We start from the raw sequence: 17499 nt of genomic DNA on the forward strand, positions 1-17499 counted from the left end.
AAAGAATCAAAATTTCTCATTACATGAATTAGAGTGGAAGTTTGTACTGTGACCACATTATTTGTATAATATTTGTCTCCATACATGCTTTGAGTTTACGTAGAAACGCTATGCAGTTCAAACCTGTAGGTTATGAGCTTTGTTATTAATTATCTGTCATAGTATTTTATTAATATTTGCTATTAACCAGTGTTGCCCTAAAGCTTGATAACATTGATTATTTTTCGGAGAGACTATTTGCTTTCAGATGTAACCCCAGTAGTCTATTGGCAATATAGAAATACACAACAAAGTGCATTGAGAGTGTCGCTCCAGTGTTGTAGACCGTAACATTGGTGTGCCGGTGTCTGGATGACCAGGGTTCGATTCTGCATATAGCGTGTTATTTTTCCCATTCGGTTTCTTGACACCACTCTTCATATTTTCTTTATTACTATTTATAATAAATAAAAAATTATATAAAGGTAGTTTTACAATAGTAATATTGTAATATCCATGATTTATTGCTGAAAAACAGATTTGATGATATTAACAATGGTGTTACTACAGTATATGATGTTAATAAATAAACATGTTTAATTTTTTGGTTACAATTATTTTACTACAAAATACCATGGTGATACTATGGTTATTTTATCTGTAGGGGACGTCAGGACAGATCCGTGTTCCAATCGGTTTAGTGTATTATTTAGGACTTTAGAACCCTTTTAACACTTTTTATAGAGTCATTTTTCTAGGACCTTTTTTTAACAGACAGACGTTCACCCAGAGTGTCAACGATTCACACTTTAACTCGACGGGGGGAGGAGGTGTTTAAATCTTTTCGTTGAGCTGAAAAAGTTGCAGTGGGGACTCACATGTTGCCAGGCAAGAACATGATAGATTACATTAGCAACATTGAAAATATATTCACACTAATAACAAAAAAACTCAGCAGGGCTTTATTCATTTTGGCAGTTTGTTGTTCATTAAATTACTGATTGATTTTATAATGTCGCATAATATTTGGGAGCAGCGTTTCGACAGGAAAATGATGTTCATATTTCAGACAAAGTCATAATCTGACAAGACCATCATATTGTGAAATTGAAGCACAAGTAAACATCATATTGATTACATGAAGCATAAGTTAACATGGCGTTAACATTGCTTGATAATGTGCACCATTTCACACAGAATAAAGAACGCTCATTTGAACATAAAGATGCTCGCTACTATTATCGCTGCCTAAGAGATCACACTGATAACGCTGCGTGAAGTTGTCCTGATCATGTTGTTTTTGAACCAGATTGAATCTCCTGCAGTCAGATCGAAGTTTTTGTTTTGGTTTGCGTCATTCTGCCGTTCAAGATAATTATACCACTTATTTTCATCTGTACAAGGATGCCAACATTATGTAGTAAGTTTATTCAGAACTCAGCCCCAGTTAAACCATAACACTGGAGAATGGCGTAGGGGGAACCCCCACTAGCAGCGGCAGGCGTGATGAAAAATAAAACAACAAACACACCAGCAACTGTAGAATATTTAAAAATAAAGTGGAGCAACGAGAACGAATCTTGTTCAGACGTCATGTTAGTTATTTTAACGCATCGCTGGGCTCATTGTCTCGGTTCGCTCGGCTGCAGTGTGCGCAATACAATGTAACAAAAAGCAATAATGTTCCACACTATTGTGAACTGCACTCATGCTATTGTAGGCTGTATAATGTAATTAATTTGAATAATCGAAAATAATAATAATAAATTGAAATAAGTAATCATGTAATCATGAACACTACTGCCCTATGCGACTGTATCGCCTATGATTTTACCTTTAAAACACAATCATGGCAACAAATAGAAGTTAAATACCATATAAAAATAGACAGTATAATATGAACAAATTACCAACAATGATCTTACAGGACACAGTGTCAGTAGCAGCCACAGCGCAAAATGGCTTTTTGTGAATCTGTTGGATGAAGTTTACTTTCTACATTTGTCCAAACAGACAATAAGATAAGTAATGCTGGTCTCAAACCAGTGATTTGCAGGAAAAGACAGTGTCTGATGAGCCCCTGAGCTATCGGTCCACATGTGACTTTCAAAGAATTTCAGTTTTTAACTACGCCACACCAACCACAATAACTTTAAACAATGTTATTTAAAAAGAACAAAATAAACGTGCACACACACACACACACGTGCACACACACACACACACACACACACACACATATATATATGTATATATGAGCAGGTCTAGCACTTTTAGTCTAACATTGCTCAATCTTGTTGATTACTCACTGTATGTGCGTTAAATATCCAAATAGGGGCAGAGCGTATTTTATAAAAAAGTAACTTTCACCACTTGTTTTTCTAAATAATAACATGTGAAATAATAAAAAATGCAATGTACAGTAGACTCAGAGTTTATATACTGTATGTGTATTACCCTAATGCTGTCAGTATTGGTTTATGTGTAAGCTCCAGGTGAGTGCAAATGTTTTTTTTTACTGCTATTAATAAAAAAAAAAATGATTAATGCATATTGCTCATTTATTTTTTTCCCAAACAAATTGCATTGTTTGTTGTAATGATCTTTTTTTGAAACCGTTCTTGATGACGTTTGTGAATAAAACAAAATTTTAATTTTATGTGTGCATCATACTTGTCATTTTAACTTAGATTTTAATTTGAAAAGTAATCGATTACTCTGTTTTTTGTATGTTAGAGTACTCGACTAGTGAAGATTAACACCTCGGGTACACATTGGCTTTTCTCTGCTTCCACTGAGTTAACAAAATGTTTTTCTATATGGGAAATGGTTTATATAAATGTTGGTTGCTTTGTTTTGTTGAGCCCATGTCTAATTGTGAGATGTCTTCTCTTAGGTGCCTAGGCCACTAGGTGTAAAGAAGGGCTGGCAGAGAGCCATCGCTGTCATATGTGACTTCAAACTCTTCTTATATGATCTCCCTGAAGGCAAAGCTGCTCAGCCTGGTGTCGTAGTGAACCAGGTCATTGACATGAGGTCAGTCAGGACTTTAGAACAAACATCTGAGCCTGTCCATGACACTAATGGGTCAGTTTGTGTGACATCTCATCAGGGTTTCTCCATCTCTCTTTTGTTGTAGGGATGAGGAATTCTCAGTTAGCTCCGTTCTGGCGTCAGATGTCATTCATGCAAACTGGAAAGACATTCCCTGTATCTTTAGGGTGAGTAATGAGTGTACTCTCTCTCTCTATATATATATGTATTTTTATGTATAAATTCAGAATACTATGTATAAAATGCATGTTTCTGTCATAGCGGATATAAGACACAATGTTTTTAGGTTTCTTTAAAGCAAATGTGTGTAATTTCTGCCACACTAGCGCCACCTGAAAGAATTGAAAAAACAAACACGTTTGTTTATTGAACAAACAGAGTCCCACCCACAACTCACATCATTGGCTGAGTAAGTGTTGTTGTGTTGGGTTGGACGGGCAGCTTTATACAAACAGGAAGTTTCATTGTGCCACATAGACACAGCGTTTACATTTTTTGAGGAACAAATGAACCTAGAAATGGCTTCCTTGTAGTTTTTTTTTAACATAATAAGTTACACACTTCAGTTTAAAGTTATTATAATTAATATATTTGTATTTGTTTTATTATATTTTGAGTAATTATCTTCAAAATAATTATTATAAAATATCAGCAATCATAACTAATAAATAATATAATATGATAAAACTAATGAGTATTTTTAATACAAAAATTATTCAAGTTATTATAAATTAAACTATTTTAACTAATTAAACTTATGTAATAAGATTTATATTATAAGTAATGATAAAGGATTTTATTTAAATAAATAATTATTGTTATTTTAATTATTGCTATTTAACAGTTATCAGTAAATGTTCAAAAAAGTCATACAAGTAAATCTTTAATATTAAAAGGAAATGTATTTTTATAACCTCATTGTTGTTGTACTATAATAAAAAAAAGTATTTTCTGCTAGTATTGATTACAGATGTAGTCTTTTAAGTTGTCTTCCTCTTCTCCTGAAGGTGACAGCATCTCAGCTGTCCTCCCCCAGCTGTAAGAAATGTTCCATCTTGATCCTGGCAGACAGTGATCAGGAGAAAACCAAGTGGGTCGGCGTCCTGAACGAACTGCATCGTCTCTTGAAGAAGAGCAAACTGAAAGAACGCAGTGTTTACATCCCTAAAGAAGCATATGACAGCGCCCTGCCTCTCATCAAAAAAACACAGTCTGGTGCTATTATAGGTAACATCCACATCACCAACATATACAAATTCTAGTCTATTGTCAGTTTCTTCCAGCTGTGCTTTGTTTATTTAAACTTCACTTCTATTTATCTGCAGATCATGAGAGAATAGCTCTGGGCAATGAGGAGGGATTGTACGTTATTCATGTTACCAAAGATGGTAAGTGTCATTACAAGCTTAATAAATGTATCTAAAATCTAAAATGTTGATGAAGTCAATAGACACATTGTGTGTATACTATAATATATATATCCTGTATACATACTGTGTTAAGGTGTCTAACCGCATTCTCTAATGGTGATCCGAAATACAAACCTCCTATTGTTTATATATTCCTATTTCAGACATTATCAAGGTAGGAGACAATAAGAAGGTCCATCAGATCGAGCTGATCCCATCTGAACAGCTAATCGCTGTGATATCAGGTCGAAACGGTCACGTGCGACTCTACCCCATGGTGGCCCTGGACGATCGCGAGGCCGACTTCTGCAAGCTAGCCGACACAAAACGTTGCCACACCCTGGTTTCAGGCACAATCAGACACGGGTCTCTCACCTGCCTCTTTGTGGCTATGAAAAAACCTGACAAGGTGATCATTTACGAACTCAATAAGAGTAAAACACGACATCGAAAGCTGTGGGACATCCTGGTCCCGGGAACCGTGCAGTGGATGGGGCTGCATGGCGAGAAGCTTTGCGTGGGCTTCCAGTCCGGGTTCCTGCGCTACAATCTTCAGGGCGATGGAGCTCCCAATAGCCTCCTCCATCCAGATGACCACACGCTAGCTTTCATCGAGCAGATGAGTCTGGATGCGCTCTGTGCAGTGGAGATCTCCAGTAAAGAGCTGCTGTTGTGCTTCAGCAGCATCGGCGTTTATGTGGACTGCCAGGGCAGACGGTCACGACAACAGGAGCTGATGTGGCCGGCCACGCCCACCGCCTGCCGTGAGTTACTGCTCCGATCACTGTACTGACCAATGATGGACCACTTTTACATGATCAGCATCAGCAGATAACCGCGTCCTCTTGGCTGATTAACAGAAGCGTTAGAGGCCATTCATACTGAATGGATTCTTGCATTTAAAAAAAGCTAGACGCATCAGATGGAACAGAATGCAGGTGTCTTTTAAGGTTCTTTTAACTTGACATTGCGTCAAATACATCTGTATAGTGCATGTTTACATAGAAAAACGGCTAAATAATAGCGCAAAAAACACACTCGGTGTGAACGACCTTTTAGTTCTCCCTTTTGTCAGTTCCAAAATTTACCAACATCCTAATCAATGGATAATGCCTAATTTCAATTTGGAAGCTATCAAAATTGTGTTATGATTTTTGAGTAAATATTGCATACAAAAAGGTTTGTTTAAAATTAGCGTATGTGTGTAATTCTCAATCGCTTTAAAGGTACTGTAAGTGATTTTTTTCATGGAAAGGTATGCAAAACATTTTCCTACTCCCTGAAAGATATTCATGAAATAAGTGTTGTGAGATATCTCACCGATCTCTGTGACAGCTCTAGGCTCTGTAAATAGCAAACAAAAATGTGTCCGTGGACTGCGGTCACTGAAGCTTTCTGCCTGTCAGTCATTTTGCACATTCTTATAGTGTTGCAGTTGCAGCTAAATATTGAGGCTTAATACCATTTTTATGCCATGTTGCTCATACAGGTTGTCAGTTGAGGGCACTATTTTGCTGCTGTTGTTTTAACAACCGGTTCTGCTCTCAATAAAGCTAATTTGGTATCTTTTGAAGTGCAGGGTTTTGGATAGAGGGAGTGTGGCTAATTCAACGGCTCAGTCTCGTGGAAGTAGAACGGCTAAAATCGCTTACAGCACCTTTAATTAAATTGTATTAGCCTAGATCACATTTTAATGGGCTACGCTTCAAAAAATATTTGTCTATTTTTAAGATTTACGCTTTAATAATGTATATTATAAACTCAGATTAAATGTGAAGTGTTATAATTTTAATAAAATTAATGAGGAGTATGAACTTAAACAATGCAGATTAGTAAATAAAACTGTTTGCATTGGCATTTATTGAATGAAGTATGTAATACTTGGCAAAGTTAAAAGTATTGAAATAAATCTAATTTAAACCTTTTTTTTTATCTTTTGCCATGAATTTTTTTAATATATATATATATATATATATATATATATATATATATATATATATCGCCAAGACCATTTTCTAGTTAAAGTGGTTGCAATAGTGTTTATGTTGTATGATTGTAGTGTGAAAGTATTCTTGAATTAACCAATGTACCATTTAAAATCTTTAGAACTCAAGATTTGATGTCTGAAAACATTTTTGCACTAAATGTTATAGCCAAGTTATTCTTCAAATGTATTCATTTTTCTTGCTATTGTTCTGAAAGGAAATCAGATGTTAAAATGCCTTGAATTCATTTTGTTGTGATTTATTTATTGTTTATTACAGTTATTGTAGAAGTGCCAATAAGTAATTTTTTTCTGAAACATTTGTCATGCAGGATATAATGCACCTTATCTGTCAGTGTACAGTGAGAATGCAGTGGATGTGTTTGACGTCAACACTATGGAGTGGATTCAGACGATGCTTTTGAAAAAGGTACAATTTATATAACTCTAAATGCAGCTGTGAAAGATAAAAGCCAGATATTTCAATTATGAGACAAAGATATTAGCTCATCTCTGTGTCATAAAGAGTAAACTGTGGTAAAGGCATGTAATAGTGTGTTAATGAGCTGTGTGTCTCCTGCATGGCAGGTTCACCCTCTGAATGCTGACGGCTCTCTCAACCTGCTGGGACTGGAAACCATACGGCTCATCTATTTTAAAAACAAGACAGCAGGTGAGCGCTACATCTCTAGACACACTCCTCTTTGTCATCTCTGTGTGTGTCTGTCTATTTCAGGCTTTGTATCTCCAAACTCATGAAGAGAGTTTAATCTTTGCATATTATATCATTGCATAGAAGGCAACATGAAATTAAAATTGCTTTATTTACTTCCTTAATAAATGCTTCTGGTCTTATTGTACACAATTCATCTGTGCATGTTAATAAAATGCAATAACTTTCTTTGCCTCTGAAATGGCAAGGTCGTGTGGGCAGGGAAATATCAAAGCCCAATCGATTACGAAGTCTCATCCTACATTATTTCCACTGAATATTGTGTTTTACTTAGAAATTGGTTACATTACAGAAGTTAAACACATTAGAAATGCATGTTGTCTTTAATATATGAAAAAAAAAGTGAACTGGTTAGATTTGCATCACAATGCTTGCTAATGTAATAATGTTGTGCATTGTAATGGACGTTTGTTGCTGTATAATTGTACACTTTTTAATTTGTATAATGCATAATGTGTTTTGTGTGTAATTATGTGCAGAGGGTGATGAGCTGGTGGTCCCAGAGACTTCAGAAAACAGCCGCAAACAGATGGTGCGCAGTATGGCGAGCAAACGTCGCTTTTCTTTCCGTGTGCCGGAGGAGGAGAGAGTTCTGCAGAGGAGGTGATGTTCAGTAATACAAAGCCTGGCAACTCAATACGTGTTTTAAAGGAATAGTTCACTCAAAAATGATAAATCTGTGATTATTTACTCACCCTCATTTAATTCCAAATCTATGAATTTCTTCTGCGGAACACAATAGGATATATTTTTGTAAAAGATCTATAAGTCATACTTACTGGGCGAACAGGCATCACTTAGTACACCTACAAATGATGACGAAATGCAGTGACGTTTTTGTTCTGCCAGTGTGTTTGTTTGGTGGGATTTCTCCTGTTCCCGTACATCTCTGAAATTCTTGACCTAAGAGAATTTGGCTGTCAGAAGAGCGCTGATGATTGGTTAAAACTATTCATGGGTGCGGTTAAATGACAGTGTAGAGTCTTGCGAACAGTATTCAGCCAGTTTTAATTCATTTCAGTTATGCGTTGCATATAGTGAAGCCAAAATAAAAATGTCCACTAATGTGGACGCGGGGTTGCACGAGGTTAAACACCGTGACATCACCCTCAACGAACTCATTTTAAAACGAAGTCGCACATAGTATAAACGGCAGCTTCGTTCACCTAGGGTGCTTCAGTTCGTCCAGGAGAAAAAAATGTGTATCTTCCATAGTATAAATCAGGCTTAATACGACAACAGATGAGAACATTATTCCGTATCTGCATTCATTCAGTCGTGACTGGGCGTCTCACTAAATGTGTTGTGCTCTGCAGGGAGATGTTGAGAGACCCAGAAATGAGGAATAAGTTAATATCAAACCCAACAAACTTCAACCATGTTGTTCATATGGGCCCTGGAGACGGAATCCAAATACTCAAGGATCTGCCAATGGTAAGAGCAGCCGACAGCAGGGAGAACGTCACCTCTCATGTTCTTCTCCTCCTGCATCTCTACGCCTCCATCCATCTGTTTCAAACAGCAATGTTCCGTGAGCATGAAACAGATGGATTATTATTTTCACACCTTCATGTTCCAAACTCGTATTAATGACTTTCTTCTGCAGAACACAAAAGGAGATATTCTAAAGAATGTGGTGGCCTTTAATTTCTATACAATAATAGTTTATAATGACTTAATTTAAAGCTTAAAAAGCTTACATTTAAGGGTATTTCTCGCCTAAACCGATCATTCAGTTTTATAGATTTTGATTTGTTTAATTACAAGACGTCATGAAACTTTAATTATGCAATGCATTTCTGACTGAAACATTACCAGAAAAGTCATGTCAATGGCAGAGAAAGTTTGGTAAAAGATTATGAACAAACATTTATTTTCTTATCAGTAACCAGGGGCATTTAAGTAGAGGGTCAAATAGGGTCAATTTTGTTTTCATGTCATCTTTTACTTTAGCTCACATTTATATTCCTCCTATTATTTATTCCATTATGTGCATGCATCTATATTCTTTTTTTTTTCCTCCATCTCTCCCCTTTTATCTGTGGTCCTCCTGGGTTTCTCGCTGTAGCCCGGTTCTCCTCTCCCCTCTCCCCGCCTGCGCCTCATCTCCTCCCCCACCAGCTTTGAGCATGTCTATCACATGACTGTTACCTCTGCTGACAACTTCCTGACCCAGGATTCCTCCCCTCTATCCTCCCACTCCCCATCTCTCAGCTCCGCCCCCGGGACCCCCGCTTCCATCTGCTCTTTGGTAGGACCAGAGAATGCTGCACACACACTCACTCTCAATTTGTTCTCTAGAGAGAATTAATTTATGGCCACATGCATTATCTCACTTTCACACAGCACAAGTCATCAATCTGTTTATCCAGACTGCCTGTATCACAATTCCCTCTGTGGGTTTGATTATTCTTGCCTTACAATCTGTCTGATTCTCTGCATGCCAATTCATCTCTTCTTTTGTGTCCATCATTAAGTTCCATGGCTTGAAAGTGTCCAGATTGTTTCTTAGTTTTAAGCACATCAGCAACCAGATCTGATTGCTGTTTAGAAATAATCTATTTCTAAAAACAAGAGGGGGCATCCTCATTTTCTCATTTCTCTTCACATACTGGAAGAAAAAGACTGCATTTTAAATGAGTATATCAGCTAGAAGTTAATATTGTAAACTTTTAGGAGCTTAATGTAGGCTCAGAAACTAAGTTAGCAAATAAATTATTTGTCCCACAATGGAGCAAAGAATATCATGTAAGGTCATATGTGTATTTTTGCCATAATAATCTGTATAGTGTTCCCAGCAAGATTTGTCTTTGTAAATTTATTTATGTTCTAATTTCACCATGTAGTGCAAGATATATTTTATGACCTCTGTGAGTGTTGTGCAATGTTTAGAACGTGCGTTCACAAGAGAGTCGTGGTGTCCTCGGAGCATCCGTCAGCATCCCCTCCATCAGCAAAGCCAGACCTGAACCGGGCCGATCTACGAGCGCCAGCAGTGGTCTCGGCACACGTGAGTAATAAAAAATCTGCACTCATATGTATCAAAATTAGTCAAGAAGGTGGTGGATGAAAGGGTTGTAGAAGAAATTTGGGGGAAAAAAATCAAGTAATAAAAAAATAAGTAGAAGAAATTAAAAGAGAAATTAGTAGTTAAGATAATAAATGGAAATAGCAATATGTTAGAGAAAGATTGTAAACAGATAAAGTTAGTTTACAAGTTACGCTCAATGTGGCATAATGTTGATAACCACAAAAGATAATTTTGACTTGTCCTTAGTTTATTTATTTATTTTTTGCAAAATTGTGGTTACCAAAAAAATGGAAGCGAATGAGGCTAGTCCATAAACGTTAAAATACACAGTTTCAGAAGTATAGCCACAAGATGGAAAAATTATGTGATTTATCAGCATTTCAGCATTAACCAGATTACAGGGTTTACCATCTTTATGTCGTCATTACAAAAAGTTGTAATATTAAATATAACTGTAGACAGATAAGATTAGTAAGCGATTTTATCACACTAAAAATCTTAACACATTTGATATTTATGTCATGTGGCTATACTTTTGAAATGGTGTATATGTTGTAAATGTCGACATTTACGGTTGGTTAGTACTCAGATTAACATGGAAGAGATGTGACTAATCTGTGTTGGTTACATTAATTCTATTCTCACAGTCAAAGAGTCAGTGTCTGTCATCTGTAATGGGTGTGTCCCATATTCCAGGCTCCTCCTCTCAAAATGGCAGCGCACTGAGACGAGACTTTTCCGTTGGCAAATATGGTTCCACCAAACGGCAGATGACATCGCCCTCTGATGGCTCGCTCTCATCCAGAGGGGGTGTGGACTGCGCGGGTGACGCCCCCCTCTCACAGTTCGACAGAGAGGTCAGTGCCAGCACACTTTTGCCACCGCCCACATTTTCACCAGTATTGGTTCATGAAGGATTTTTCCCATTCATTTTCTTCTTGGGCACTTCAAGAGTTTTGTCAAACAAAACAGATTCAAGTTATTTGATTTGAAGTGTATTTGAAAAACATATTGGGGGGAATTATAGACTCTCCATGAATCCCATAAATCATTGCAAATTATGTAATCAAATCACTTTTTGCTTTTGTGTCTTTTTTCATGTATTTTCTTATCAGAAAACTCCTACTCTCTATGATACAATAACACAAAAAAAAAGTCCTATATTTATTCTAGCCTGTGAAAACTCACCATAACCATTGCATTTGCATTGGTTGCTTATGCTTCAGGATTATGGGAATTTTAGTACTTTACAAGGAATTCTGCAGTTAAAGATTGTTAAAATGAAGTTGAAATCTCACTGGTTTCTACATAAGCATACAAATGTTCCATTTATTTTCTGTCTTGAAGAGTTTATATATTTTTGCTGTAATCATATTCTCCGTGGTGATTTTGAATGGGTTTATTACTTCCAGAACCCATTGTTGAGCTCTATAATCATGTCAGAATATTTTGGTCTCTCCGGAATCAGGAGACTAAAGAGATTTCAAGAGTTATGGTGTATTTGTCTCTTTATAGTGCATTGTTTTTGTGTATATTGATTTAACATCTCAAAGTTGGCTTTCAGATTGCTGTTAACAGGTAAAGGTTTTACTCCTGAAGCTTTGTGTTGATCTAAAGAGCTCTTTTCTAAATGGCTGCAGATCCACAGTAATGTTGATCACAGCTAAATCACACTCGGCTAAGAGCACTGAAAGTGAGATATACAATCCCTAAAATGGATACACGGACCAAATCTTCCATTACACCTGCCAAAATGTGTTTGGAGGGTCTCCATCCTCCCTTTCTCACGCTATATGCATGTGTTGATTGTGCAGTTGCACCAATATCCAAATATTGAGAGCTTTTGACCTGCTAACACTCAACCTACACACAGACAAATATGAGCATCAGCCCCCTGTTTGAGTGTGTTCACATCGATTCTATAATGACGTGTGGGTGCTGTGTATCACTCTCTTTAGTGGGGGCCAGCGTCACCCACAGGGAAGACCTCTGATCTGAAAAGGGCTCTAAGGACCCTACTTAGTAAGATAAAGGTAACATCCTGCAGCAAATATATGATCCCCAGAACTGACCCCTCTAGAACTCTGCTAGAACGGTCCATTTATTCTGCCTTAGAATGAGGAAATAGGGTAGTTGAGCTTTCCTCACTGTGTTAAGGCCCAAGCACACTCATGGCGAAGTGCTTCTTAGTTCTTCACTCAGATCTAAAAAGAAGTTTGAAACAGCTGAGCAACGACATACTGTTTGCGAACATTAAGACACCTGCCCCACACTGTTTAAAGGTACATTTACACTGATGAGCCAAAAAATTATGACCACCTGCCTAATATGCTGTTGGTCCTCTGCGTGCCACCAAAATAGTGCCGACCCACTGAGCCATGGACTCTACAAGACCCCTGAAGGTGGCCTGTGGTATCTGGCACCAAGACATTAGCAGTAGATCCTTCAAGTCCTGTACGTTGTGAGGTGGAGTCCCTGTGGATCAGACTTGTTGGTCCAACACATCCCACAGCTGCTCGATCGGAATGAGATCTGGGGAATTTGGAGGCCAGGGCAACACCTTGAACTCTGCATTATGTTCCTCAAACCAGTCCCGAACCATGTATGTAGTGTGGCAGGGAGCATTATTCTGCTGAAAGAGGCCACTGCCATCAGGGAATACCATTGCCATGAAGGGGTGTACCTGGTCTGCAACAATGTTTAGGTAGGTGGAACGTGTCAAATTGACGACCATATGAATGGCCAGACCCAGGGTTTCCCAGCAGAACATTGCCCAGAGCATCACACTCCCTTGTCATCTTCCCTTCCCTTACTTACGTGCCCATTGTAGGTGCTTTCGACAGTGGACAGGGGTCATCATGGGCACTCTAACCGGTCTGTGGCTACACAGCCCCATACACAGCAGTGTGCAATGCACTGTGTATTGTGACACATTCCTCCCGTTATCATCATTAACATTTTCTGTGACTTGTGCCACAGTAGACCTTCTGTCGGTTCGGACTAGACGGCATAGCCTTTGTTTCCCTCACGAATCGATGGGCCTTAGGCGCCCAACACCCTGTGGCCGGTTTGTGGTTTGTCCCTCCTGTGACCACTGTCAGTAGGTACTCACCACTGCTGACCGGGAGCACCCCACAAGCCTCGCCGTTTCAGAGATGCTCTGACCCTGTCATCTGGCCATAACAATTTGGCCCTTGTCAAAGTCGCTCAGGTCGTTACTCCAGCCCATTTCTCCTGCATTCAACACGGTGACTGCGAGAACTGATTGTTCGCTTACCATCTAATCTACCCAGACCTTGACATGTGGCCTTGTTAGGAGATGATCAACGTTATTCGCTCACCTGTGAGTGGTCATAATTTTTTGGCTCAACAATGTATATATAAGGATGTTCAAGACTACATGTGAAACATCAACTAATATGACTAATACAACTAAAATGTGTTATCAATAGTGCTGTTTGTCGATTACCTTATTTGTGATTAATCGCATAGTTTTTCGCAGTTGATCACGATTAATCACAGATTTTGAAAGTGCTGAAATTTGACTCTATATTTACTTCTTTTCCTGTCAAAATGCATTTATTTCCTTTGTAGGAAAGAAAACAAAACAATATGTAGCAATATAATACTTTATTAGCATTTTCCAAACAAAGCCTTCCACAGTATAAAGACAGAAATGCACAAAAATAGCACCAATTCAAGTAACATTAAATATTTCTCAAAGTCTAAGTGGGAGATTGACTAATTGAAAGAAATAGTCCCCACATAGTTTGCATATTCATTGCATTGGGCATTAAATCTCTTAAACTCTCATCCTCCACAATATTAATCAGCTGGCAGACTGTGGCTATCCACTTTGTTACAGCAATCATGAAGCTGTGTTCTTGATTCGCATCAGAGCGTCAACGCCAGCGTCAAGCACCATTTTGAACTCCACATGAAAACAGCATCTCATTCTGCATTTTCATGATAGTTTAGTTAGACTTGACATGCTTCTGTGGTAATTAAATTGCGCATTACATAGGCTGAAAATACTTGATTTCTGACACAAGTCCCATCTGAGCTTGTTTTGTACAACAGATGGCATTAAGAGGTCCTTTCTCCATCACTTTATCACTGACACAGAAGCGCTGTTGTGTGTGTTTGTGGTATGTGCATCAGCGTAATGACTCTTGGCGGACACATTGCAAAGGTTCCGCCCTCCCGACCAGTGTTTCTGCCAGTTTATGCTGTATTAACGGTAAATGCGTTAATGGTTATTATAAACAATGTACGCGTTAATATTTTTTATTAATCGCGTGTGATAACACGTTAATTTTGACAGCTCTAGTTATCAATGACTTCTTTCCTCATTCTATGAATAGAGTTCACACAAGATCAGTAAAAGAAGCTGTATTAACTACTCTGTGATTTTAAAGTAATATATATGCTGTAGATAATATGTAATTTGTCTTGTTTACCTTTTGCATTTATGCAGCTAATGTGCTAACACGCTATACACATTTGTATTTAAATAAGCAGATTCTTAAGAGCCTATGATTGGATCATTATTGCAGTGATTAATATGTTTCAGCTGGCTACAATTCTTTTAACCCTAACTGATGCAGTGTGTAGCTTCTCGTTTCTTAAACAACCGTGTCAGAAGACGTATCCTGTGGTCGTGGAAAAGATGTTACTGTGTTTCAGAAGGGGCCAATTATAGACCTGCATCAAGCAAAGATTGTTGAAATCTCTGGAATTTGGTTAAGAACTGTCCAATGCGTTATTAAAACCTCAAAGGATAGTGGTGAACTGTCAGCTTCACGGAAGAAATGTGGTCGGAAAAAAAATCTTGAATGATTGTGATCAGAGATCACCAAAACTCTTGAAGTCACATCGTAAAAAATCGACAGTAGAACTCACGGCTAGGTTTAATAGTGAATGTAAGAGCATTTCCACATGCACAATGCGACGAGATCTTACAGGATTGTGACTAAACAGCTGATTAGCCTCACAAACAAGAAAGCCACTTGTTAGTGAGGCTAATTGGAAAAAAAACTACTTCAATTTGCTATGGAGCATAAAGATTGGACTGTGGAGCAATGGAAAAAGGTCATGTGGTCTGATGAGTCCAGATTTACCCTATTCCAAAGCGATGGGCGCATCAGGGAAAGAAGGGAAACGCATGAAGCGATGCACCTGTTGTGCATAGTGCCCACTTTTCAAGCCTCTGGAGACAGTGTAATGATCTGGGGTTGCTTCAATTGGTCAGGTCTAGGCTCAGCAATGTTATGCAGTAATAAAATGAAGTCAGCTGACTACCTGAATGTACTGAATGACCAGGTTATCCTATCAATGGATTTTTCTTCCCTGACGGCACAGACATATTCCAGGATGACAATGCCAAGATTCATCGGGCTCAAATTGTGAAAGAATGGTTCAGGGAGCATGAGGAATCATTTTGACACGTGAATTGGCCAACACAGAGTCCTGACCTTAACCCCATTGAAAGTCTTTGGGATGTGCTGGAGAAGACTTTGGTTCGACTCTCCCGTCATCAATACAAGATCTCGGCCAAAAATGAATGCAACTCTGGACGGAAATAAATGTTGTGACGTTGCATAAGGTTATCGAATCAATGCCATGATGAATGCGTGCTGTAATCAAAGCTAAAGGCGGTCCAACAAAATAGTAGAGTATGCAAAATTATGAATGAAAATACTGAAAAATTGGTGTATAAAAAAGTTAATGGGTAGAATACAGACAAAAGAATGATGATAGGGCAGATGGCACATGAGTGAAGCAGCATATCAAACAGAATGAATAGGCACTTAAGAGTATTTGAGTAGATTTGATTCCTGTTGTAGGCTAATTAACAATAAATCACATTGAAACGACCACTAAACTGTATAACTGACAGCTGTCCCATGTAGGGCTGGGTTAAAATATTGCTTTTTCCAATTAATCAAGATCTTCATTGGATATGCATATTGATTCTTAAAATCCCAAGATCTATTTTTTTTCCTTTGCTTTTAAAGGTTACTTCAGTTTTGTTGTGTTATTTTATCAGTTAAATAAATAGCAAATTAACTGCATAGCTTGGACCCTGTTGTGAATTTTTTTAATTAATATTTTTGTAATGCACCAAGTTGAAAGTTTCCCTATATAATTTACATAATTTGCTGAGACAGAATTTCTTTCATATGTAAACAGAATGTACTTCATAACTAATTATACTTAAATGTTTCAGAATCAAATAAAATCATATTAGAATGAATTCAAATTGGGAAATCTGTATTGATACCCAGCCCTAGTCCCAGGCAACTGAAATCACTACATAGCCATGCTAGTTTTATGTCTCTCATATCACTCGTTGGTCTTTCATTTCTCATATTGTTTTTTTTGTTTTTTTTACTCAAATCAATATATATATATATATATATATATATATATATATATATATATATTTTTTTTTTTTTTTTTTCTCCCAATGTGCTTTTAAATCTTCGTGGTTGCGTCGTGATTGCCTCCACATCTGAGATCGTCAACCCGTCTTATCACATGGCTTGTTGAGCGCGTTGCCACGGAGACATAGTGTGTGTGGAGGCTTCACACCATCCACCGCGGCAACCATGCTCAACTCACCACGCGCCCCACCAAGAACGAACCACATTATAGTGATCACGAGGAGGTTACCCCATGTGACTGTACCCTCCCTAGCAACCGGGCCAATTTGGTTGCTTAGGAGACCTGGCTGGAGTCACTCAGCACGCCCTGGGATTCAAACTAGCGAACTCCAGGGGTGGTAGCCAGCGTCTTTACCACTGAGCTACCCAGGCCCCCCTACTCAAATCAACATTTAATGTTATTTATTTTATTTTTTGCTAAGTAGCAGTGGGATAAAGTCCAGTCAGGCGGTCTATGAAAAACCCATATTGGTTGGTCACAAGTTCTAGCTTCTAATTTAAATAGTTTTTAACGGTTACGACATTTGTGCTTTAACATGCTCATTAAAACATCCCGACTGGCTAGTTTTGACTGGAGAATATTCATGTATTTGACCAGTGGAGGAAAATACGGCAGAAGACCGTAAATTATATAAACCGTATATAAAATAAGAGAAAATTAAAGCTCGAGTCCTGTCATGATGATGTCCTAACTTTTTTTGTCTCGTGTCTATAGGATTCAGAGTCACCTCGTCACTCCACGGCCTCCAACAGCTCTAACCTGAGCAGCCCACCCAGCCCCTCATCCCCACACAAGAGCAAGACTCAATCTCTGGAGCGCGGTGAACACCTCGGATGGGAGACATGAGCGGGGCCCCTGCCCG

At 38.1% G+C, this 17499-nt stretch overlaps 1 protein-coding gene across 4 annotated transcripts in view; it reads left to right on the plus strand.

The window, feature by feature from the left end:
- Positions 1–17499, plus strand: part of cdc42bpaa (CDC42 binding protein kinase alpha (DMPK-like) a) — a 99658-nt gene extending 82159 nt beyond the window's left edge. For 3 of the 4 annotated variants that reach the window (XM_051646438.1, XM_051646439.1, XM_051646440.1), the window contains 13 exons: positions 2876–3015; positions 3119–3200; positions 4041–4260; positions 4359–4421; positions 4607–5206; positions 6759–6856; positions 7015–7099; positions 7639–7762; positions 8476–8593; positions 9228–9410; positions 10052–10169; positions 10887–11047; positions 17352–17499. In XM_051646438.1, the coding sequence (XP_051502398.1) occupies positions 2876–3015; positions 3119–3200; positions 4041–4260; positions 4359–4421; positions 4607–5206; positions 6759–6856; positions 7015–7099; positions 7639–7762; positions 8476–8593; positions 9228–9410; positions 10052–10169; positions 10887–11047; positions 17352–17483 (2124 nt within the window). In that variant the 3' untranslated portion in view covers positions 17484–17499. Of the gene's footprint in view, positions 1–2875; positions 3016–3118; positions 3201–4040; positions 4261–4358; positions 4422–4606; positions 5207–6758; positions 6857–7014; positions 7100–7638; positions 7763–8475; positions 8594–9227; positions 9411–10051; positions 10170–10886; positions 11048–12148; positions 12224–17351 lie in introns of all 4 variants that reach the window. The other variant, XM_051646441.1, reaches the window with a different exon arrangement.

This window comes from Myxocyprinus asiaticus, chromosome 20 (assembly GCF_019703515.2).
Source record: "Myxocyprinus asiaticus isolate MX2 ecotype Aquarium Trade chromosome 20, UBuf_Myxa_2, whole genome shotgun sequence".
Classification (NCBI taxonomy): Eukaryota; Metazoa; Chordata; class Actinopteri; order Cypriniformes; family Catostomidae; genus Myxocyprinus; species Myxocyprinus asiaticus.